We start from the raw sequence: 25,113 nt of genomic DNA on the forward strand, positions 1-25,113 counted from the left end.
TAAATGGAAAATTATTTCTACAAAGATTACAGAGCCAAATAATGGAAGAGCCTTAAAGCTTATTCTGTGAATTTCTTCTAGTTAAGAATCCAGTAGAAATGCCACCCAAAAGTGGTTCACACAGGAGGAGGTGATGTTAGCTGATGACAAAGAGGAAGTGATTGGTTCTGAGACACTGGGACATCACCAGGCCAGCAAGGCAAAGGGTACCAGAGGCCTTGCTTGTATTTACTGACCACATGTTTAACATCCTAGAGAGATGCAAGAAACAAAACTTAACTCTTGCATTGTCTATACCGCAATGTCGAATCTGCCGCAAGATAAATTATCCCATAAGTATGTTAATAAAACATAACAGGAGCCTTATAAATATAGTTGTAACACAGTCATATCATATTTAGCCACTAAAAAAGTTATCCTAAATACATATTGCATCAGGGTTTATTTGAGCTCTGCCGGCGTTGATGCGGATGGAGATGCTTCTGGGCCTGCAATGCAAAGTAAATAAATGAGTGACGATGACAACATTTTTCTACAAATTCAAAAATTTAACTTATTAATTTTAAATAAAACATATTTTTCTGCCTATTTATAAAAATTACTCCTGAAGTCTACATAAAAGTTGAGTGTATGATCCTACCTCCTAGCACAAATCATATATTGGAAACACGAGACTGCAACTTCTGCACTGGTAGGCAAGAAGAGAATGCCCCGTAACAGACATTTAAATTCATGAGTCCTGCCTGTGCATGTTGAAAAAGTTCTGTTGACATAAACACGCTAAACAGAACTAAACAGTGTGAGTATGGCCTCAGGAGGAAGTAGACAGGAGGGGAGCAACTCAGGCGAAGTCAGTCTGCCTCTGAGTGGCATCTGTCCCTGCACCTATGTTTTATGCACTTCCTTAATGTTGGCCCCTTTCAAAGTACAATACTGTACCAGTTACCTAAAGGCCACTTTCTGGCATGCCAAAACATCTAGGATAGCTGCAAAAAATTGCAATAAAAAAATAATAATAATCGTGTGTCTTGTGGAGGGAAAGAAACAAAGCCTTGACTAGATTAGTTTTCAGAAAGTTACAGCAACAGGCTCTAAGTGGAAAGGTTTCCAGTCAGAAGGAAAAAGACACAATCTGCAAAAGTTAAAACCACAATGGACAGCGGTAGAAACAGGAAACAGAAGAGGTAAGGAAATAGGAGAAAGAACAGGGCGATCAGCATGAGAGGGGAGGGAGCGTGGCTGTCACCAGCACCAGCACCAGCCTTGGGATCTGAGATGCTGAGGGTCAGAGCGGGGATTTCGGTAGTGACACCTTTAGGTAGTGACACCCCCTCCTCAGCTACCCAGAAACAGGCGGAGCAGATCCTTCAGTCCACGTGGCCAGTCTTCCAAGTTACAGGAGATTTACTGCTTATTTAGATTTTCATTAATTTTCAATGGCTAAAATGTTTCTCTGAAACTAAGCAGGTCTTTCTGCTAATGCAGAGGCATAGATTTCATAACATGTGCAATGATTTAGTTCCTGATGGAAAGTTCATAAACTTATACTAATGCCAAATGATAGTTCCTGGATTAGACAGATCATATATTTTGTCAGTGATGAAGTAAATTCTACTACAGACCATGCAGAAAATAATATCTAAATCCCTAACATATCTTATGGAGGTGACCCTCTGTACCCACTGCATTTGTATTTTTAAACCAAGGTCCTAAAGAAGAACAATCTAAGCCCAAAGTAAGCAGAAGGAAAGAAATAGCAAAGATCAGACAGGAGTAAATGAAATAAAGAATAACAAAAATAGAAAAGATCAACAAATCTGCAAGTTTTTTTAAAAAGATAAAATTGACAAACCTTTAGGCAGACTAAGAAAAAAAGAGAGAAGACAGAAATAAATAAAATGAGACATTACAACTGATACTTCAGAAATTCAAAGGATCATTAGAGACTATTAACAATGAAATAAATTGGACAACCTGGAAGAAATGAATAAATTCCTAGAAACATACAACTTACCAAGCCTGAATCATGAAGAAATAGAAAATTTGAACAGTCCAAAAATGAGTAAGGAAATTGAATCAGTATAAAAAACTCTCCCTTCACAGAAAAGCCCAGGACATGATGGCTTCCCTGGTGAATTCTATCAAACATTTAAGGAAGAACTAATACCAATCCTTCTCAAACTGCTCCAAAAAACTGAAGAGTAGGGAACACTTCCAAACTCATTTTGTGAAGCCAGACATTTTATATTACCCTGATACCAAGGCCAGACAAGGATGCTACAAGAAAAGAAAAGTACAGGCCAATTTCTCTGATAAACATAATGCAGAATCTGCAATAAAATACTAGCAAACTGAATTCAACAGCACACTAAAAGGATCATAAACCATGATCATGTGGAATTTATCCCTGGGATGCAAGGATGGTTCAACATATGCAAATCAATAAATATGATACACCATATTAACACACAAAGGACAAAAACCATATGATCATCTCAGTAGATTCAGAGAAAGCACTTGACAAAATTCAACATCCTTTCGTGATAAAAAAAAAAAAACTCAATAAATTAGGTATAGAATGAATGTACTTCAACACAATAAAGGCCACATATGACAAGCCCACAACTAACATCATATTCAATAAAAAGCTGAAAGCTTTTCTTCTAAGATCAGAAAAAAGACAAGGGTGCCCACTATCACCACTTCTATTTGATATAATACTGGAAGTCCTAATCAGAGCAATTAGACAAGAAAAAGAAATAATAATCATTCCAATTAAAAAGGCAAAAGTCTTTGGGAGGCTGATGCAGGAGGATTGCTTGAGGCCAGGAGTTTGAGACTAGCCTGAGCAAGAGCGAGATCCTGTATCTACAAAAAACAGAAAAATTTTCTGGACATCATGGAGCATGCCTATAGTACAAGCTACTCAGGAGACTGAGGCAGGAGGATCACTTGAGTCCAGGAGTTTGAGGTTACAGTGAGCTATGATGATGCCACTGCACTCTATCCTGGCAACAGAGCAAGATCTTGTCTCAAAAAAAAAAAAAAAAAAAAAAAAAAAGGAAGAAGTGAAATCTCTGTTTGGTGATGACATGATCTTATATATAGAAAACCCTAAAGACTCCACCAAAAACCTGTTATAACTAATAAGCAAATACAGTAAAGTTTCAGGATATAAAATCAACATACAAAAATCAGTAGCATGCTATACACTAACAACAAATTATCCAAAATAGAAATTAAGAAAACAATCCATTCTAAATAGCATTAAAAAAAAATACTTAGGAGTAAATTTAGCCAAGGAAGTGAAAGATCTGTACACTGAAAACTCTAAAACGTTGATTAAAGAAATCAAAGAAGACACAAATAGATGGAAAGATAACCCACATACATGGATCAGAAGACTATTGTTAAAATGTCCACGCTACCCAAAGCAATCTACAGATTTAATACAATCTCTATCAAAATTCCAATGATATTTTTCACAGAAATAGAAAAGAAATCCTAAAATTTTTATGGAGCTACAAAAGACCCTGAATAGCCAAAGCAATCTTGAGCAAACAGAACAAAGTCAGAGGCATCACACTACCCAATTTCAAAATATATTTCAAAGCTAGAGTAATCAAAACAGCATAGTACTACCATAAAAACAAAAACAGATCAATGCACAGAGCTTAGAAATAAACCCATGCATTACTGGTCAATTAACCTTCAAAAAAGTTGCCAAGAACACACAATGGCAGAAAGGACAATCTCTTTAATAAATGGTGCTGAGAAAACTGGATATCCACACGCAGAAGAATAAAATCAGATCTTCATCTCATACCATACATAAAAATCAACTCAAAATACATTAAAGACTTAAAATACCTGAAACTGTAAAATACTATGGGTTGAGTATCTCTTATTTGAAATACTTGGGACCAAAAGTGTTTTGAATTTCATATTTTTTTGAACATCAGATATTTGCATACTTACCAGCTGAGCATCCCAAATACGAAAACCTGAAATCCGAAATGCTCCAATGAGCATTTCTTTTGAGTGTCATGTTGGCGGTCAGAAGATTTTGGAATTTTGAGCATTAGGGATTTTACATTTTTGGATTTAGGATGCTCAACCTGTAGAAAAAATGTAGGGGAAAAGCTCCACAACATTGGTCTAGGCAATTGTTGTTTTGGGATAAAACACCAAAAGTACAGGCAACAAAAGCAAAAATAAATAAGTGAAACCACATCAAACTAAAAAGCTTCTGCACAGCAAAAGAAATGACCAATAAAATGAAAATACAATCCACAGAATAGGAGAAAATATTTGGAAACCATATATCTGATAAAGGGTTAATATTTAAAATATGCAAGGAATTCAAACAACTCAATAGCAAGAAAACAAATAACCCAATTTAAAAAATGGGCAAAAGACTTGAATAGACATTTCTCAAAGAAGACATACAAGTGGCCAATAGGTATATGAAAACATGCTCCACATCACTAATCACCAGGGAAATGCAAACGAAAACCACAATGAGATATCACCTCGCACCTGACCAAATGGCCATTATCAAAAAGATAAAAGATAAATGTTGCTGAGGATGTGGAGAAAAGGGAAACTTTGTACACCATAGGCAGAGTTTCCCTAAAAAACTAAAAACAAAATCACCCTGTGATCCAGCAATGCCACTACTTGGTATACAGCCGATGGAAATGCAATCAGCATGCTGAAGAGGTGTCTGCTCTTCCATGTTCACGGCAGCGCTATTCACAACAGTCGAGACAGGGAATCAACCTAAGTGTCCACCAACAGACAAATGAGTAATTCTCACACAGTGGAATCCTATTCAACACACAGAAGTCTTTTACGACAACACAGATGAACCTGGAGAACATTATTCTAAGTAAGATAAGCCTGGAACAGAAAGATAAATAACTGTATTACCTCACTCATGTGGAATCTAAAACAGTTGAACTCATAGAATGACCGTTACCAGGGGCTGGGGGTGGGGGAGTGGTTGACATGGAAGGCGGGATGTTGGTCAAAGGGTACAAAGTTTCACTGAGGCACGAGGAATAAGTTTTAAGGATCTATTGCACAGCGGGGTGACTACGGTTAATAATAATGTATTATGTATTTCAAAATTGCTAAAAGAGTAGATTTTAAATGTTCTCGCCACAAAAAGAGGATAAGTATACGAGGTGATGAATATTCTAATTAGCTTGAGTCAAACATTCCACAATGCATGCATATATCACATTGTACCCCATAATTTTACATAATTATTATTTGTCAATTAAAAATAAAAAGTAAACTAAAAAATAAACTCAAGCGCACTCATGGCTTTTTTATAATACTTCTCTTTTCTATTACAACTCACATGGCAAGTAATAAACTGTATATCTATGAATTAAGCTACATTTTTTCTTGTATAATGAGCATAAAAGAATAAAACAATTTTGCTATAATGGAAGCCATCCCTTTTTTGTTGTCCCTAAATCATGTTTCTAGAACTCTGATTTTTATAAAAGATTCCACGGCACAGGCTTTTGCAGTGAGAATACGTGCAGTTTGGAGGACATTGCAGGCTGCTGAGAGGCACAGTCTCAGATCGCAGGACTACGTCCATTAATTTTTTTGTGTAAGACTCTTTTTGTATTTCGATGCAGGTCAGTTTCTCCATAAATACTCACTTGGAGAAGACTCTGTAATAAAGTACATTCATTATTTAATTAATGAAACGGACCAAGCATTAAAAGAAGTCATAATCACTTAAAGATTTAGTAAAAAGTCTATATTACTTAAAACAACACAAGTCATAAAAGACTGTTGACATTATAAAGTTCAAAGGGCACTTTTTAACCAAATTGGATGTGAACTTTTCCCCATCTCATCCACCAGGATGACAGAGAGAGCTGGCCTGTAAGTGGCAGATTTCGCTCAACAAATGCTGCCAGGAGCTAGTGCAGAAGTGCAAGCGGAGATCTCACTTACAAAAAGTCACAGCAAACACTTCAAATGCCCGAAGAGACGTAACACGCCTTCTTTCCCCTTTTGGAAGAAATGAAGCCTGAGTCGTAAAAATAAGCTGCCCAGAGGCAAATGATCAATAATTAACAGTGCTATGGAAACTACATATAATACTCAATGGGCTTTTTTTTTTTGTCCACAAAATGAGACAAATGCTCTCTGTGACTGTTAAAAAACTAATAAAGTATTTTGAATATCTAATTACAGAGAAAGATCTAAATTATTCAAAGCTTAAGAAATGCTGCTAATGGAGTAATTGTAAGTTTGAATTTTGACTTCTTTTTAAAGAATAGAAAGCTTTTTATGATGGGATCTCAAGGAGGACCAGCTGCTTATGCAAAAGTCCAAGCGTTGTAGGGTCAGAATCTTTTGGATCCAGGGAGCTAAAACTGATATTATTTGGTATATTATTTATTGGTATATCAAATTGACTATCAACATTTTTGACAAATAAAGGAATATGTAAAGCCCCAGAAGCCATGACTTTTGCTATTCATCTGAATAAAGAGGAAAAAGCAAAACATATATTATTATCATGTTTATCTATAACCTTAGTACTTCTGTGGGTTTTTAAGGTGGTTCTTACAGCCCTCATGTCTCATTATGAGATACATCAGGAGATGAGAATGTGAGCTGCTGCCATCGCAATTACCCAAACCCTCAAGAAAGCTGGATGCTGCGGCAGCCCACCTTGAGCGCTCTCAGAGCCTTTGGGAGCCTCTGCGTCTTGGATTTTCTCTGCATCCTGGGGCCCTTCAGGGTCTCGTGTGAACGGAGATGACGTAGATGTCCTGGATGTCTTTGGGGTCCTCTTGTCTGAGTCAGCTCGCTGCTGCTGTAACCACTCATCCTTATAACCATTGCTAATAAGTTTGGAGAAGTTTGTTGGTGAACTGGTTTTCTGGCCAGGCCTCAAAAAGAGAAAAAGTAATGTTAAACTTAGGTACAAAGATTAATGATAAACCAGAAACGGTATTCGGCAAACAGACTCGTAAGTTAGGTGTTACCATTCCTTACAACATAACGGGGAGCGAGCACTTGCTCTCTCTCTGTTTCTCCTTCTCCCTCTCTCTCTGTCTCTCTTTCTCCTTCTCTCTCTCTCTGTTTCTCTTTCCATTTTTAAGCATAAAGAAGTGCATTTCAAAGCATCCCTTGTACATGAGTGGGAGCATGTTTAGTTGAGTTGGCAAATCTTTCTTTGCTATAGCCAATTAAAAATTAGTCCTAATTCTAGCATTTCACAGGGAAGCCTTCTTCAGAAAACACAAGAACTACCTTTTTATAAAAGAAATGATTACTTTCTTAATTGGTTCCTCTTTGTCCTTAGCACAGTTTGCCTGCTCCTATTTCGGTCCTATACACAGCTTCGTCACCTGTCTTTTGTCACTGTTAGCTTAGCCTTTCACACCTGTGCACCTTCACAGATCTTTTCACAACCACATTGAAGAGTGACAGGGTAGTTTGACACATGGAGGCAGCATGAGCTTTTCAGTCAAGCAGGTAATGTATTACCTGTTCCCTCTTACTTGAAAATCACTTTGTTGTCAAGGCGATTCCCAATGGCAGGCACTCACGTGCTCTCTCACTCTCTCTCTCATGTCTGTGTATTTCCCCCCATCTCTCAGTCTAAGGTTGGTGTTCTCATGGCATTTATCACAATGCAATGTAACTAATTGTTCTTTCCCCATTGGATAAGATGTTTGAAGCATCAGTGAGGTAATTAATGACATTTAAACTAGCACTAACCTAGGATTCCAAGAAAGTAAGGAGACACCCAAGGCCTCAGGGATTTCACATTCCAGCTGGAAGATCAACAAATGCCTAATGTATCCTCTGGCTGAATACAAAGATGGAGAGTTTGCAAGGCACGGACATCTGGGTTCAGGCCTTGGTGACATAGAAAACATCAGGACCGAGCAGCACATATGTGCAAGGACAAGCGGTCCCTGAGAACTGTGGCAAGGGGTGGCATTGCACAGGTGGTCCCAGGCAAGCACAGCCTGATGGAGAAGTAGCCATCCACGCTGGGAACCTGCAGCAAATACCACCCGGAAGGGGAGACGTGCTCGATGGGGCAAAATGGAGCATTAGGAAGGAACGAAAACCGCAGTGAGGAGGCGCGTGGCTGAGGCTGGGCCAGGCTCTGTGGACTGGGAATATGCAGGTGCTGTCATTGTCACAGTCATCTCTCAGATGAAAGACAGAAGACCAAACCCAAACCTATTCCAGACAGAGCTCGAGTCGCTCGAGCACTTACATTGGAGGGAAGGAGAGTCTACTTCCTTCAGGGTCTTTAGGGCCAAGTGGGGTCTCCACTTTGCTTGGATACTTTGAGTTGATGGCTGGTAGCCTCACCTGTGCCAGGAGACACAAAACCCTGAGTTAGTAAGAGGTATTCAGCGCTCAGACACTAGAGGAGAAGAAAATTCACTAAGAGTAGCAAAGATACAAAACCTGTGGGACTGAACTTTTGGTGTGGTAATTATTTTACTGGCCAACAGTCATAATAAAATATAATTCAACAATAATCCCATTCAATAAAATGGTTATGTCAGTAAGTCAAAAGCAGCTGCTGCATTCAAGTAAAGATGTCATCTACCCAGGAGGAAAAACAATGGACAATTAACAATGGGAAATATGAGAGGGCCTGGCCCTGAAGCTGAAGCCACGTACAGGGTGCTAAGAAACAGACCAGACCTTAAACCAGTCCATTTGCACTGATCGTGCAAACCACCCAACACCAGATGCACAGCTGGACGCTGAGGATGTCTTGAAGAAGAAACAAGTGGCCCATTGCAGCCGACTGATGTTCCACTTGGTATGCAACTCAAGTCCCCCAAATAAACTGAGGGGTTTCTCTTCAAACCAGGACGCTGCAGCAAGGCCTGGGAATCTGTCATAATGGTTCACGACACCAACTTCTGCCCACACTGAGACACAGCTGATCTTGTCACTAGTCGAAATGATCACCTGTGCTCACTCTTGTTCTCAGCATTGAACACGACTGCTCTTTTTAATATGAATTTCATCATTTCACTCACAAACCCCACTGCCCCAAGAGCCGAGACTAATTTCAGACCTAGCACTGGTGCCCACAGGGCAACGCCGAGTCCTCCGTGGTGCTGGTGGCCCGACTGCTGCTCCCTCCAGCACCACGGAAAGAGGATGGGCAGGGCTTCCAATCAAGACAGCACGACAGCATTTCTACCACCTACAGATAGCTCGCGAGTTTCTCAGTTGCTCTTTTAAAACATAAATCCCCTAGGAAGGCTCTACTTTACAGGCCAGTCACTCCTCTGTGGTCGAATACACCACTGGGAGTTTGTAAAGAAGAAGAGAATTCATCGCCTCTTTCTTTGTTATCAATAAAGAGGCTAAGAAGGGTGGTTCATGCCTGTAAGGCTGAGGCCAGAGGATCGCCTGAGCCCAAGAGTTCGAGACTAGTCAGGGCAACATAGCAAGACCCCATGTCTATAAAAAATTTTTTAAAAAATTCGTTGGTAGTGGTGGTGCATGTCTGTCATCCCAGCTGCTCGGGAGGCTGAGGCAAAAGGATCACTTGAGCCCTGGAGTTCAAGGCTGCAGTGAGCTATGAGGATGCCACTGCACTCCAGCCTGGGCAACAGAGTGAGACTCTGTCTCTTAAATAAATAAAGAGTATTCCAGGGAAATTTTAACTTAAATACTTAAGTAAATGGAAATATTCAGAAACAAGATAATAAGTAAAGATAAAATCTCCTTTGTACATGTGCCAGATAAGAAGTGCTATGTCAATTTTCCCCTAGATAGCCATTAATCAGTTAAAAATCATTTAGTAAAATGTAATCTTACCTCTTTTTAAGCCAATATTCATAAAAAGAAAAAGAAAGTTAATAGTATGGTGGCTGCTTGCCTTTTAGCAAATCCAAACTTAAAATACAGAACATGTGGCCAATGTCATGGGCAACATGAGACACACCAGCAGCTAACATCAGGTCACTTAATTAATTATTCGGGGGGCCACGGAAGCACAGCAGACACAGATGCCATCTATTTATGGGCTCCTGTCACCTTTTTTTTCTCCTTTTCAAGTTCCTCAGCCTCTCTTTGCCAAACCGTTTTCATGTCGAAGTTGAAGGGCCCTCTTCTGGATTCAAAGCCACCGTTGGCGTGATCAGGGTTAAATTCTTCATAAACCATGTAATCTGGCATGGAGATCGCAGGCACTCTGCAGGAACAGACAGACTGTTACAGCCTGGAGCTTAGCACCCTTTCCTCTCCCTCCCTCCTTCCCTGCCTCCCTTCTCCCTTGCTCCTCCCCCTCTCTTCCTTCCTCTCTCCTTCTCTCTCTTTCCCCTCTGTCTCTTTCCTTTATTGCCTCTTTTTCTCTAGCCCCTCTCCTTCCCTCTCTCTTTGTCTCTGTCTCTCTTTACATAATAAGCAACACCCCTCTTCCTTGAAACCACAGGCGGCCCTTCCCTCCTGCCCCTGCTGAATAAATACACCAACCCTTGTCCAGGGCCTGCCTCCCAGGATCATGAGGTCAACTCCAAAATCACAGGGTCTCAACAGTAGTAAAATGAGATATACTAAAATATGGATTTATACATCAGATATATTATAAAATAATTATTTCTATTACTTTGAAATAGCTAACCACCCTTAAACATTTACCATTTAACATGATCATTTAAACTAATAACCTCCTTCTGTTGGATGGTCATTTTTAATGTTGATATTTAAATTCCAACCAGTCTTCCTACACAAGCAATGCATACAGGGGGATTGCCCACAAGAGCTGCAATGACTTAGCCTTTAGACTCCTGAAGGTACCATCTGTACCACAATGAGGTTTTAATGGGGAAGCACACACTGGATTCAAGCTGGAAATGGCAGCACACACCTCCCACATGCAGTGTTTGAGGGGCTGCAGGGACGACCCCACATCCTGCCCCTGTCTGCACTTGCTCATCAAGGAGCACCGGGGCACAGGGCTCCAGGACGCTGAGAAGAGGCCCCAGGGCAGAGGAGGCATCTGGGGCGAGGGCCAAGGAGTGGGGTCCCGGGCATCACAGCAGGAAAGCATCCAAAGGAGGCAGCTTGCAGGCCTCGGAGATAGCAGGTGGAGGGCCAGGGGCCACAACCACGGAGGCTGGGAACACAGGCTCGAGAGGTGGCCACAGACACCCAGTAAGAGGAGAAGCCACAGGTGCAGCAGAGCTGCTAGGGGAGCACAGGTGTGAGAAGGGACTGGGAGGAGCAAGCGGCACCTCCCCCAGCCCTCCCATTTCTAAGATTGTCTGTGGGCAGGAAAAAGCCACAGAGATAAGCCGACATTGAAATTAACAAAGGGAGGGACAATTCCAGAAAATGTTAAGCAGTGCTAAGTTGTAGCTCCCAGGTTCCCAGATTTTCAGTGAAGGAAAGATCTCTCCTGCACCTCTCATCCCCCTCTCCAGTGTCCTCTGACTGTCCCAGGACCTGGAGCAGGTGGTCTGCAAGCCAGAGGAAGATTGGGTTCCAGGAGAGAGGAAGACACTGAAGACCCCAGAAATAGGTCATCACTAGAGGACTTGGAGGATTCGTAATAACATAAAGCGTAGGAGAAGACAGCAAACAGACAGGGGCCCCATCACAGGGGAAGGGAAACGTAGAAAGGAGGGAGGGAAAAATCCACACGGCGGGTGGGTACAGGAGGCAGGGCACGCCCAGGGCAGGGCTCAGCTATGTGAAGTCCACCACCAACCCCAGAATTAACCATTGGCTCAGGGCGCCCAGCTAGAGCAGCAGCCTCCCTCGCTACAGGAAGGCACGGGGCCGCTAAGGGTCCAGCAGCCACAGGAGCCCTGGGCACCCTTTGGCCGGCGAGCTCAGGTAACGTGGGTGAGGCCACAGGGTCAAGAGGTGCTCAGGTGCTCAAGCAGCATCCGCCTGCATAACTGGAGTTCCACCCCCGCCTCACGCTGCCAGCCCTGCTCTCTTCCTGCAGCCACAGGCAGGCAGCACACAAGTGTGCCCAAGGCCCCTGCCTCTCTTCTAAGGTTCCCTCTTGCCCTGCTTGTCCCCTTTCTTTACCAGATAATGCTAACATCAGGGGTGAGCACGTCAGTACAGAGCATTCATTTTAAAAAGCAGGGGGAACCAGAATTCTGAAGACAAAAACCGCATTGTGATCATAGGCAGCATGTTCAAATAACACTGGATAACAGCTTGAAAACACATCTATGGCGGGCCTGTTTTCCAAGCCAAAAAATGGGGAAGTTGTTCAAAATGACTTCTCAAATCCAAGAGAAGTGGTTCTGATGATAAAGCTTGCATGCCCACAAACAGGAATTTCTTAGACATTTCAAATATTACAGGGGATGGTGGCTCCCTAACTCTGTAATCATCATAGAAATTTAGGATTTCCTACATTTCTAGCTATGTCAGTGCCTTTCACCTTTAAGGAGAATGCCTCAGGACTGGCTGCTGTTTTAGGGCAGGCAGACGTGGTCAGGTCCTGCTCTACAGAGAACACAAACTGGAGGCAATTTACCAAGATGGAGCCCAAGGACACATGACTCTAAGACGCATAAATGCTGTAGGTTTCTAGAACTCTGGGTTTTCCGACAACTTATGCTAGCTACATAACCCGAAGAGCTGGCTGTTGTAAAATAGTATCTGGAATTATAATATCACACGCTTAGTATCAGTATTAGATATTTGTATTTTTACAGTTAAAATTGGGCTATTTTTTTGCCTATAAAGATAAACAAAAATGTGGGTGTGTCAAGATACTCACTCCCGCTGGTCGGCCGTCGGTGGCTTGCTGTGGTGGATATACCAATCCGGCATGGAGTAGGCAACCGGGGAGCCTTTCCTGGTCGCGGGGGCAAAGTGCATCAACAAATCTCAAAGAGAAATGAAATGGCTGTGAGTGGTCCCACCATCCCCATGCAGGCAAGCGGCATTACAAGCGTAGCTGCACCATCTCCCTGGGGTTGGCTCTGGGCTCTGGGGGCTAATAGAGCATCTCTGGTCCTCACCTGCCTCTGCACAGGCTGACAGGGGAGAGTCCTGCTTGGTGCTCAGGGAGGGACATCCCTCATGCACACCCACCCCCACCTTGCTCTTTCTCTGTGGATCTGGACAAAGCCCCTGGTCCTGAGCTGCGTCTATGCAGGCCAGCCTTCACCAGCTCCTGGAGGGGCTTATCCCTCCATTCCTCACGTCTCCAGGGTCTGTACTTACTGGGTCCCCCACCCTCAGCTATCACCCCCCAACACCATTCTCATAGCACAGGACAGTGTGAATGTCCTTCTCTGCCACTGTGGGGCTGTCCCTGACCCCCCACCCCCTATCCAGCCATTTCTAAGAGAAGCTGCCCCCTCCAAGTTTCCAAGATGGGAAGGGGAGCAGAGGTCCCTGCAAGTCTCCTCATGGATTTATCAGTCATCTTGGAGCCAACCCTGAGAATCAGGCCCCTTCTCAGAGACTTAGCCCAGCTCCTGACTCACCCACTTGCTTCTAGCTCACATCCCTGCCCCCCCTGATGACACAAGGCAGGGAGTGGGAAGAACTGGTTTTCTTGATCCTAAGGACAGCAAAATCAGGATAAGAACGCCTGTGACAACAGCAGACAACTTTTACTGATTTTTCACTATCAGTAAGAAATGTTTTACTTTCTATTTTTTGACTTTTAAAAAACTTTTTATTGTTAAATATTTCAGACTTACAGAAAAGTTGCATGAATAGCATGAATTCCCCTATTCCCTTCACCTACCTGGACTACCTAAATGTTACTGCACTTCATCACACTTGCTTTATCATTCTCTGTCCCTGTCTCTCTCTCATTATCATTATCATGTCACTTGTTTTCAGAATCACTGGGCATCTTGTGGCAGTCACAATGCCCTTTCATCCCTCCATAACTCAGGATGTTTCCAAAAGATAGTCCTTACATAATCACAGCACGATGATCAAAACCAGGAAATTGGTACTGATGCAATACTTTCATCTAATTTACAGACTTTATTCAGATGTTGCCACTAATTGTCCCACTAATATTCTTTTAACCAACGGCAGGGGGCAGAGAATCTAAGAAGAAATGTCTAGGTCCTGTTCTATGTGCTTCACACCTAGTCAGCCAAACAGTCTGGCACAGGCTTTTTAATACGACAGGGAAGGTGCTGCCATTTCATTTCCCGTTTTCCTTGTGACAATCCTCATAGGGTTAATGGCAGCCAGAGGGGGAAAAGTGAGTGTCGCTCCATGTCAGCGGCCCCAAAGGCTGGTTCTGAGACATTGTAGATAGGGCCTCTTAATCCTCTGATCAGTGATTTCTATTGAACTTAAACGCCTTAGTTTTTAGCATAGTTAAGCAGTGCTTTCTCAATTAAATCACATATAAAAGTTTGATCCTCATCTACATCACCACCGAAACTTATCTGTGGGCTTCATCATTTAAAACATTTTCATACAAAGGACAAAGGGCAATGAGAATTAACAACAGGAGGCCGGGCGCAGTGGCTCATGCCTGTGATCTTAGCACTCTGGGAGGCCGAGGCGGGAGGATTGTTTGAGCTCAGGAGTTCGAGACCAGCCTGAGCAAGAGCAAGACCCCGTCTCTACTAAAAATAGAAAGAAATTAATTGGACAACTAAAAATATATAGAAAAAATTAGCCGGGCACGGTGGCGCATGCCTGTAGTCCCAGCTACTTGGGAGGCTGAGGCAGGAGGATCGCTTGAGCCCAGGAGTTTGAGGTTGCTGTGAGCTAGGATGATGCCACGGCACTCTATCCGGGGCAACACAGTGAGATTCTGTCTCAAAAAAAAAAAACAAAACAGGAAACAAAAACTTTTCATGAATTAGTCAGAGACTGGTTATAGCAAGCAAAGACATAAGAGTACACGGCCAGTTCTCTGCTGAGGCAGGCAACTTCCTGAGGTTCTCTTTGCAGTAAGCAAATAAAACGGGGGTGGGGGAAAGAGGGTTGAATTGTTGCAAAGGCATCACTGGGAAAAAATATCCTACACAGCCAATTCTGTGAATTCAGCCTATTCCATCTAACATCATAAAAATGAGCTCATCCCTGAAGATTATATATATCCCAAGTTCTACTTAATTAACCTAAATTTCCAAAGGCCTGGCCTGGACAGTGGCTCAGGCTTATAATCTAGCACTTTGGGAGGCTGAGGTGGGAGGATCACTTGAGGCCAGGAGTTCAAGATCAGCCTGAACAACAGCAAGACCTCATCTCTAAAAATAAAAATAAAAATAAAAAATTAGCCAGACGTGGTGGCTCATGCCTGTAGTCCCACCCACTCTGGGAGGCCGAGGTGGGAGGATCATTTGAGGCCAGGAGTTCAAGATCAGCCTGAACAACAGCAAGACCTCATCTCTAAAAATAAAAATAAAAATAAAAAATTAGCCAGACGTGGTGGCTCATGCCTGTAGTCCCACCCACTCTGGAGGCTGAGGCAGGAGGATCGCCTAGGCCCAAGAGTTTTAGGTTGCAGTGAGCTATGAGGACGCCACTGCACTCTGTTGCCACCTAGGCAACAGAGCAAGACACTGTCTCAAGAAAAAAAAATTATCATCGTCATCATCGTCATCTAAAGGCCTTAAGCAAAACTTGTAGATTTTCTTGTACTATTTTTCTATGGAAGAAATTAGGAACAAACGCCCGCTCCCTGCTCCCAAAGCCGCGCAGGGGCTTACCGGGCCTGCCGCCTTGTTTCGCGAGCTTCATGTACTCGGAGTCTGTTTCTTTTATCCAGTATCTCCGAGTCCCAAGAGCGCTGCCGTCATGTGATTCTGCCCAGTGGCTGAGACCCGGGATCTGGGACGCTGGCGGGACATCCACGGCCTTCTCGGAGCGCTTCCCGGGGTGGTGGTAGTACCAATCTAGAGGGCGGGCAGCGCGGTCAGCGCGGCGGCTCGGGGACGCCGGGCAGGGGGCCCTGTCCTCCAGAGTCTGGGAGATGCCTTGGTGCGGAGGACACCTCGGGGCCACGCAGGCCTCGGCGCGCGCCGGCAAGGAAGGCACTGGCCGCACCGCAGCACCAGCGAAGAAGCCTGACGGCAGTCCCGCCACCGGTATGCCAGCGACGCCCACAGAAGGGAAGCACCTTCCACGGCCCTGCTGGTCCCGCCCCGGGCCCGCCCTGAGGGCTGAGCCTCCCTCATCGCTTTTTAGCTTCCCAGACAGATATCCAGGCCCGGTTGTGTCTCTGTCTCTCTCTCTTAACTCTCCATAAAGTTAAGACTTACCTGTATTTCTGGTTATGTTGGGGAATGTACGTTCCTGAAAAATCTCAAATCACTCAACACATTATGAGTAAGTCTGTGGCATATGTGGCCAAATGTTGACCAACATTTGATAAACTCAGTATGTTTCAAAAAAAAAAAAAAAAACGGAAATATGAATTCTGTCCCAGAAGTAACAGCCTGTGTGAACACGTTTTGCAACTGTACCAGGGCAGGAAGCAGCAGGGCCCGGCGCTGTCACAGGGGCTGTCTGCTGCCCAACTGGGTTAGAAGCCCACCCAGGCCTCCCTCCCCCACTGCTCAGGCCAGCACTTGGCTTCTCAGAGCCGCAGCCCACTCCACACAGGGCCGGCTACTGGCTTTGCTGGTGCCTGAGGCCAAAGTGGGCAGTGAAAATGAAAGTGGCCAAAGATCTACATGGTTACTCAAAAGGGGGAGGGGAAAAGGAACTAGCTTTGCCAGAGTGACCACGAATTGTGGAAAAGCTTCTCAGACCAGAGATTCTCAGGGTAACTAGGTTCTGCTTCCCTGGGAAAGATCAAATGGAAACAGGGTGAATATAGATTGTGTGACTTAGAGTTCCCATGAAGTGGAAGCCAGAAGCAATAGCATGGAGGAAGGACAAAAGAGGAGACTGAAGGAGAGCTTGCTCTCTGTCCTTCCTCCCCACCAGCGATTTGAGGCCAATGCAGACAGGGGCCTGATGAAGCAATGAGTCTCCCTGAGGCCTTGACCTGAGGACATCCAATTCAGACCCTGTAGGCTCCCTGGAGACAGTCAGTCATACCGGGGAGCTTCTGGAAGAGTCAGAGGTGTTGGCAAAATCCCAGTGACCTGGTGCTATTAGTGTTTATTTATCACCCCACAGAGAGAAGAGTTCTGGGGGCATTCAGATTATGGGTACTCTAGGTAACTCTCTGAATCAGAAATTGATTAACCAGATGCCCAAATATAAGTAAAAATGTCACAGCTCATTGAAAACTTTGGAAACAAAATCCAGGAAAAATTTAAAATACAAAAGATTCAATTAATGAAGCACACATGACTGGGTGTATATAATAGCACTTATCAGAATGTACTGTCAAAGATTCATGATGTTCAGAGTCTAAGACAATACCCTATTCTTGGTAGTTATAATAGCTAATTTTATGTGTCAGCCTGGCTGGGCCACAATATCCAGATGTTAGTCAAGCATCATTCTAGCTATTTCTGTGAAGGTATTTTTTAGATGAGAAGAACATTTAAATCAGTGGACTTTGAGTAAAGTAGATTGCCCTCCAAAATGTGAGTGGGCCTCATCCAATCAGTTGAAAGTCTTAAGAGAAAGACTGAGGTCCCTGCCGAAAGAGGGAATTCTGCTTCCAGACTGCCTTCTGACATGAGCTGCAACATCATCTCTTCTCTGGGTCTCCAGCCTGCTGGCCTTCCCTGCAAATTTGGAACTTGCCAGCCTCCACAATAATGGGAGCCAATTCCTTAAAATAAATCTACCTATATATAGGTAGATAGATATCCTGTTGGTTACAATGCTCTGGAGAATCCTGACTAATATGGTAATTGCATAGGAAAACAGTACCAAATAAATCAATTCACAGAAACACACAGAAACCATAAGTACCATCCCCTAAAGCTACAAACTTAGGTATCCAATTTTTACTTAGAACTAAAGCTGGGTTCACCACATAAAAATGGATGGTATTTAATATAGAAAATCTTTTAAATATCTAAAGGACATTAAATAGCTGAATCAACACTATACAGTTTTGAAAAGGAAAGAAAAAACATCGGGAAAGGTTTAAAGAATTGCACAAGTGATCACACAGAATCAATTTAAGAATTAAGAATAAGAGTTTAGAGGCTTCATAATCTGATCATATTCAGCTAAAATATTTTCTGTTTTAGAGGGAAGGCATTTGATTCTTGCTTTATTTTTCCTTTCTGTGTTTTGATTACTAATTAATCCACAGAGAACAGTGAATCTTCAACCTTCTCATTACTGGAAACTTTGGACAGGCACTTAACTCCAATCTGGCTGGCCATTTATAAATGTGTACAAAGGAGGAACTCAGCAAGGGTTTGAATCAGTAAGAACCGTCTCACACTCACACACACACATGCACACACACACACACACACACACACACACACACACAGGGTTGAAGGGACAAAGAGTTATGTTTTAGCTTTTATCACTGAAAAACTGTTAGTATTTGTATGACACCAAATCAGTTACTATCCTATAGATTTTCTTTATATAGCCTTCCCTGCCTTATCATATGAGGGGTATTGGTACCCTTATTCTATCAGTGAGGAAACAGGGGCTATGAGAGACTGTGAGCTGAACCCAAGATCCCTCAGCTCTCCTGGTCTTTAAGACACAGGCAGCGTTTTATATACCCACATACCCACAGGGCGCAGGCTCTTGTCTTCTGCCCCAGCCTCAGAGAACAGGGATTAAAAGCATGGGCTGTGGAGCCACTTGTTAGGTGTGCGACTTATTCCAAATTCTATGTGCCTTGGTTTCCTCATCTATAAAATGGGGTAATGATACCTCATAGGATTCTTATGAGGTTATATATCCAGATGTATACCTGGATATATACATCTGGATACATATAACTAACACAGTTAGTTAGTTAGTGTATTTAAAGCACTTAGCACAGTGCCTAGTACTTGTTAGTGTTTACTAATGTTCATACAGACGAGACTACTAACCAAGACACTAAGAAGTCACATAAAGACACCACAGATCATGGTGGGAGAAGGGGAACCTGCCAGTCCCCCTGTGCTACCCCTTGGCCAAGTCCCCACTGTGGCTACAGTGTCACCAGTAATGGCCAGAGTCAGAGCTCTGGGCTAGAGGCATATTTAGAGTATGTGAAAGGGCCACGCTTTGTTTCACTTCTGAGCATGTGTGAGCAGCTCCTGTAGGCCTCCCAGTTCCAGTTTAGCTCTCCCAGCTGGGCCCCTGGACTCCCTTCTCTACCCTCTTTCTCCAGCCCTTCACAAGGCGGAGAGGAGCAAAAACAACAGCAAAACCAGAAGACAGCAACTCAAGATTTCCTCCTTCCCTTCTCCTCCACTTCATACCTTGGTCCATAAGAAGACACGAACCTCCACTGAATTCCCTTTCCTGTATCCAGCCACTTAAAGCAGTAAATACATTTAATTGGCTTGGGTCTAAATTAGGAGCAAAAACCAGAGAGTCAGTGACATACCTGAGATGCAGCTGGCAAAGAAAGTTCCTAAGTCCACATTCAGGACAACCGAGTTGTAAAGGATTAAACTATGACAAAGAAATTTCAAAGGGATCCTATTGCTCCAAACGACTGAGGCAACAGTAGGTAGCCTTGATTCTCTCTAGTTGAAAATAAAGAAAAAAAGACTTCCTCCCCCCACCCCGGCCCCCACCTATCTCTCTTTAAGCCTAGACTTGACACTGGGCACGGGAGCAGTTTGCAGCTTTCTTCTAGAGTATAACTTGTGAGTTTTACCCATTTGCTCCCCCATGCCCCCATCCACACTATCCCCGACTCACACCGCTCCCCCCCCACACGGGATGGTGAGTCCACAGCCCACCCAGAGAGCTAAGTGAACGCACTCGGCTCTTTCTGGCCTAAACGCGCTGGGGGCGCACTCACCGCAGGGAGCGTAGCGGTGGAAGGCGGCGCCCTGCCGTTCCTTGCTCGTGTTCCTCATGGTCCGCGCTACGAGCGCTCGGGAAGAGACAGACGCTGCCGGACCTAGTGTTCACAGGTGAAATGGGCGCTGCCGGTCTGGACCCGCTGCCGGTCTGGACCCGCTGCCGGAGCTGCAGCTGCAGAAGCAAAGTCCGCGATCCGGCTCGGTCTGTCCGCCTCCACCTGACACGTCTGCAGGCACTCACGACCTCCAAGGGCTTGCACGTCCACGGAGGGTTCTCTGCAGGGGCATGTCCACGCAACAGAAGGGAGCACATCACGCCGGTATACAGCAGGAACACATCCATACTGGGTATACAGCAGGGGCACGCTCACACAGGGTACACAGCAGGGGCACATTCGCGCCGGGTGGATACACAGCAGGGGCACATCCACGCCAGGAACACAGCAGGTGTATACAGAATATACAGCAGGTAATCAAGGGGCCGAGGCACTCGGCCCGCCTGGGGAGGTCCGGTCCTGGGGTCCAGCCGGTGCTCACCCCATCCAGACGGGCACTCGGTGGTCCCCTCCCGCCAGCCTCGGCGCGCACCTGCCCGCACGGTGAGTTCTGCACGGCAGGCCGCGGCCGGGGCCCCAGTGGGCACCCCCACGCCCCTCTCGCCTGCCCCGACTCACCAGCTCGCCGAGGGTGTCGGTGGGTGCAGCCCGCAGCGCCGGAGGTTGGAGTTGGTTCGCCGAAGGCGGGATGGGGCCAACCCCAAACTCCCAGCACAGCGTGGAACCACAACAACCCGCGTTGCCAGGGCAACGGCTGGGAGGCCAACCGGCGGGCGCGACGGGAGCGCCAGCAGCCAGTAGAGGCAGCCAGAGAAACTGCAGTCGGCCAATCAGGGCCGGGAGCAGAGCGCCGGCCCCTCTGGTCAACCGCCCGGAGCCGGGGGCGGGGCCAGGGCGCGGCCTCACTGCTGCTGGGCCGCGCGGGCTGGGGGCGTGGCCAGGCGCGGGTCTCCTCTTGCCGCCCGCACGGGAAACCCAGGTTACTGCAAAGCGGTCCAGAAAAACTAGCGACTTGCTTCACCACGTTTTCCAAGCAGCGATAGTCCCACCTTAAACAAAAAAAAGCACCAATATCTAAAAATATGATTTTACTAAGTAGATGCAGGAGTAATGATTCACTTAGTAAAGAAATGCTAAATTTTAGGCAGAAATTTGCTCATAAATCTCTCATGTATTTTACACATTAACTGCCTTGTGAGTTGTATTTAATTCACGCTAGTTTTGAGCCCGGGGCCTCGAGAGGCATGTGACGACTAGATACTTCCAAATTCAATAAATATGTCGTGAGTCACCTACAACTCATTTGGCGTGCGGTGTAAAAATTGATTCTAGCGCCTCGTGAGTTACATATAATTCACGCACAGAGAACAATAAAAAATAACAAATTTTTCATTAAATTAGAAAGGATCGTTTTGTTTGTGAAGTTTTTATTCTGTTTTCGTAATAAAACACTGTGGCTCCAGGGGAAAAATTTTTTTTTCTTCTGTGGCAGTCAATATGTTAATGCATTAAAAAAAGACTAATAGGTACTTGGGGAAATTCATCGAGTAGACATTTCTGCCAATTATGTATCAATAGTGAAATTATTATGTAAACATTCCTCCTTATATCTTATTTTTCGGGAATATTTCTGTTTTGTAAGTTCATAGACATTTTTAAAAAGCTCTTAACCATATTTCTACGGAATAGTGTTTAGATTTCCAAACACCTGGCTTAAATGCGGACTTTTGGCCTGCCTGGATTTAGAATCTACAGGAAAGACAATGATTATATTATTAATCGTGATTCACAAGAATAGAGATTATCTGTCTGGCATACGCTTGGTGAAGCCAATAGACAACAACAGCTATGGCATAGTTGAGTAGGAGACACTATTGTTATCCAGAAAGCTCCATACCACCCTGACCAAACAATGGAGATAATTAGCCAGTGTTAAAACTTTGTGAGAATTAGGAGAGGGATAGACTATTACAGAGAACATTCAAAAAATCCTGTTATTCCAATAGCTGAGACAACAGTAAGTAGCCTTGGTTTTCGGTTGCGGAAAAATTTTTTTAAAATCAAGCCTTTCTATAATGGTGGATATTTGACAACTTGAGCTAAACAAGAATTTGTTTTTGTTATACGAGCACAGCCTTAGAAATCTGAAAGAAGATAGGTAATATAGAAATTGGGTAAAGAGAAAATAATTTTTATGACAGAAATTAACCCTAAGTCTGTGATTTATCCAGCTCTAATATAATACTATGATGAATTCTAAGGAACTTCAGCTAGCCCAGTCATATATCAAGACTTCAGCTTGCAATGTCAAATGTTCATTGCACTGTATACAGCGGCACTTAGGTATGACCAAGTATAACAAGTGCTTCCATTTGTGTTAAGTCACAGCATCATGTAGCTCTGTGGTCCCCAACTCCCAGGCTGTGGACCGGTACCAGTTGGTGGCCTGTTAGGAACCAGGCCGTACAGTAGGAGGTGAGCAGCAGGTGAGCAAGTGAAGCTTCATCTGTATTTACAACCACTCCCCATCGCTCACATCACCACATAAGCTCCGCCTCCTCTCAGATCAGCAGCGGCATTAGATTCTCATAGGAGCTTAAACTCTACTGTAAACTGGGCATGCGAGGGATATAGGTTGCATGTTCCTTATGAGAATCTAATATCTGATGATCTGAGGTGGAGCTGAGGTGGTGATGCTAGCGCTGGGGAGAAGCTGCAAATACAGATTATCATTAGCAGAGAGGTTAGACTGCACAGAGACCACAATAAATCAATTGCTTGCAGACTCATATCAAAACCCTATCAATGAGTGGCAAGTGACAATGTGATAATAGAAATAAAGTGCACAATAAATGTAATGTGCGTGAATCATCCCCAAACCATCCCCCGCCCTCAGTCCATGGAAGAATTGTGTTCCATGAAACCAGTCCCTGGTGATAAAAAGGTTGAGGGTCACTGATGTAGCCAGGAGATTGTTTGGTCAAGAGAAGGTTATTCTTTTTAATAGTTGAGCATAATAACCGGAACTGTCATGACTAAGGAATACTTTTCTATTTCTCAGTTGGGTTAATAGAAGAGTACAACATTCATCCAAGTTGACAACCTTCCTTACTAGCTGAAATCATAAGTTAAATGATAAGGAAGAAAGTTTTGACTTTTGAAGTATGATGGAAATTACAAGTATTTAGAGATGTCAGATCAAATAAGCATCTAGGTAATGGTGCCATACAAATGAAAACATGACACAAGAATATTCTATTTATAATGAGAATATTTCAATGTCTTTATTTTCTATACTTTTCACATAATGGTCTTTCTATCACGTAATGGCCCTAGGTATTTAGAAGGATCTAACATTCTCTCACATATATTCTCACACCATGTTCAATTTTACTAAACTTTACTTGTAGATATATAGATATAGATATCCCATGTTTACGAGCATTTGGAGAAGAGGAAAAAATGTATTTGAGTACAGACTCCAATTTTTCAAAGCCCTCTTACCTTTTCTTCCTGCCTGGTCTCCATTGGTTTACCGTTGTTGTTGACTGAAGCTGGTTTATTTAAACTCCCAAGACACATCTTCCTTTTATGCTTTTCCATGTCTCCACTTCTGTCTCTCCTGTTCCCATCTGTTCCAATCGCAGGTAATGAAGGCACTGGTCCAATTCCCCTCCCTGCTACTCGCCCGGGGGCTCAGTGTTTCCCTCTAGATGATGCAGCATACGCTTGCACCAGGGTTTCACAAACCAGAGAAATTTTTAAATTTTGTGTTTTCTTTTTGATGACAATCTAAATAATTTAAAGGTAAACTCTTCCTTCTTGATGTATATTTATGTATTTCAATATTATGTAGCAATTTAGGATTTCAGCCTACTTGGAAAAACAAGATCATCGTCCCTATAGGCAGGAGAGAGATTAGATTTCTTTAAGTCTAGAGTACCCTGTGTTAAAACAATAATGGCCTTTTCCTTTGGTCAAAATTTTTCACAAAAAAATGGCACATTTTAATTGTTTCCAACTTTATTGACATATAATTGGCAAGTAAAAATTGTACATATTTAACTTTTATGTGTTGATTTGATATATGTATACGTTGCAAAATGATTACCACAATCAAGCTAATTAATGTTTGTCACTTCACAGTTACCCTTTGTGTGTGTGTACATGTGTGTGTGTGATGAGAACACTTGAGATCTACTTGTTCAGCAAATTTCGAGTATACAATACAGTATTGTTGACGATAGTCATCATGCTGTGCATTAGATCCCCAGAATTTGTTGCTTTTGTAACTGAAACTTTGTACCTTTAGACCAACATCTCCCCACTCCCACCTCTACCCACCCCTCAGTGACTGGCAACTACCACTCTACTCTCTGCTGCTATAAACTTGACTTTTTTAAATCTCACATATAAGTGAGATCATACAGTATTTGTCTGTGCCTGCCTCATTTCACTTAGCATAATATCCTCTGGTTTCATTCATGTTGTCACAAATGATGCAATTTCCTACTTTTTTATGATTGAATTATATTCCTCCATGTGTGTGCATGTGTGTGTATAAATCACATTTTCTTTATCCGTTCATCCATCAGTGGACATTGGGTCCTTTTCATCTCTCGGCTACTGTGAATAATGCTGCAGTGAACATGGGAGTGCAGGTAGCTCTTCAATATACTGATTTCATTTCCTTTGTATATATACCCAGAAGTGGGATTGCTGGAGCATATAGTAGTTCTATTTTTAGTGTTTTGAGAAACTTTCATACCGTTTTTCACAATGTCTGTACCAATTTACATCCCACCAGCAAGAGTTACCTTTTCTCCACATCCTTACCAACACTTATCTCTTATCTTTTTGATAATAGCTATCCTAACAGATAAGAGGTGATATCTCATTGTAGTTTTGATTTGCATTTCCCTGATAATTAGTGATGTTGAGCACCTTTTTCATGTACTTGTTGGCTATTTGTATGTCTTCTTTAGAAAAATGTCTATTTAGGACCTTTGCTTATTTTTTAATTGAGTCATTTGGTTTTTTGCTATTAAGTTCTGTGAGTTCCTTATGTATTGTGGATATTAACCCCTTATCAGATATATGGTTTGTAAATATTTTCTCCCATTTTGTGGGTTGTATTTTCATTTTTTTGGTTGTCTCCTTTGCTA

The 25,113-nt window shown here is 43.3% G+C and overlaps 1 protein-coding gene across 1 annotated transcript; it reads right to left on the bottom strand.

Moving 5' to 3' along the window:
- Positions 1–441: 441 nt before the first annotated feature.
- Positions 442–19,961, bottom strand: LOC105812470 (chromosome unknown open reading frame, human C7orf57). Its single transcript, XM_012646908.1, has 8 exons — positions 19,889–19,961; positions 15,699–15,884; positions 12,779–12,887; positions 10,069–10,225; positions 8,276–8,373; positions 6,709–6,929; positions 5,682–5,693; positions 442–488 (listed from the first exon to the last, which is right to left on the bottom strand). Exons 1-8 carry the CDS (start codon positions 19,944–19,946, stop codon positions 442–444), a joined length of 888 nt encoding a protein of 295 aa, XP_012502362.1. The 5' UTR covers positions 19,947–19,961.
- Between the last annotated feature and the right edge of the window lie 5,152 nt (positions 19,962–25,113).

Source organism: Propithecus coquereli, unplaced genomic scaffold, assembly GCF_000956105.1.
Source record: "Propithecus coquereli isolate 6110/MARCELLA unplaced genomic scaffold, Pcoq_1.0 Scaffold252, whole genome shotgun sequence".
Lineage (NCBI taxonomy): Eukaryota > Metazoa > Chordata > Mammalia > Primates > Indriidae > Propithecus > Propithecus coquereli.

What these genes read in the sequence shown, in the direction of transcription:
- LOC105812470 (XM_012646908.1), bottom strand. Translation starts at nt 19,946, where the DNA reads ATGAGGAACACGAGCAAGGAACGGCAGGGCGCCGCCTTCCACCGCTAC. An exon ending in GAAACAAGGCGGCAGGCCCG is followed by an intron (nt 12,888 to 15,698) that starts GTAAGCCCCTGC and finishes TTTCTCTTTGAG; the next exon opens with ATTTGTTGATGCACTTTGCC. An exon ending in TTGAAAAGGAGAAAAAAAAG is followed by an intron (nt 8,374 to 10,068) that starts GTGACAGGAGCC and finishes CTCCTGGCACAG; the next exon opens with GTGAGGCTACCAGCCATCAA.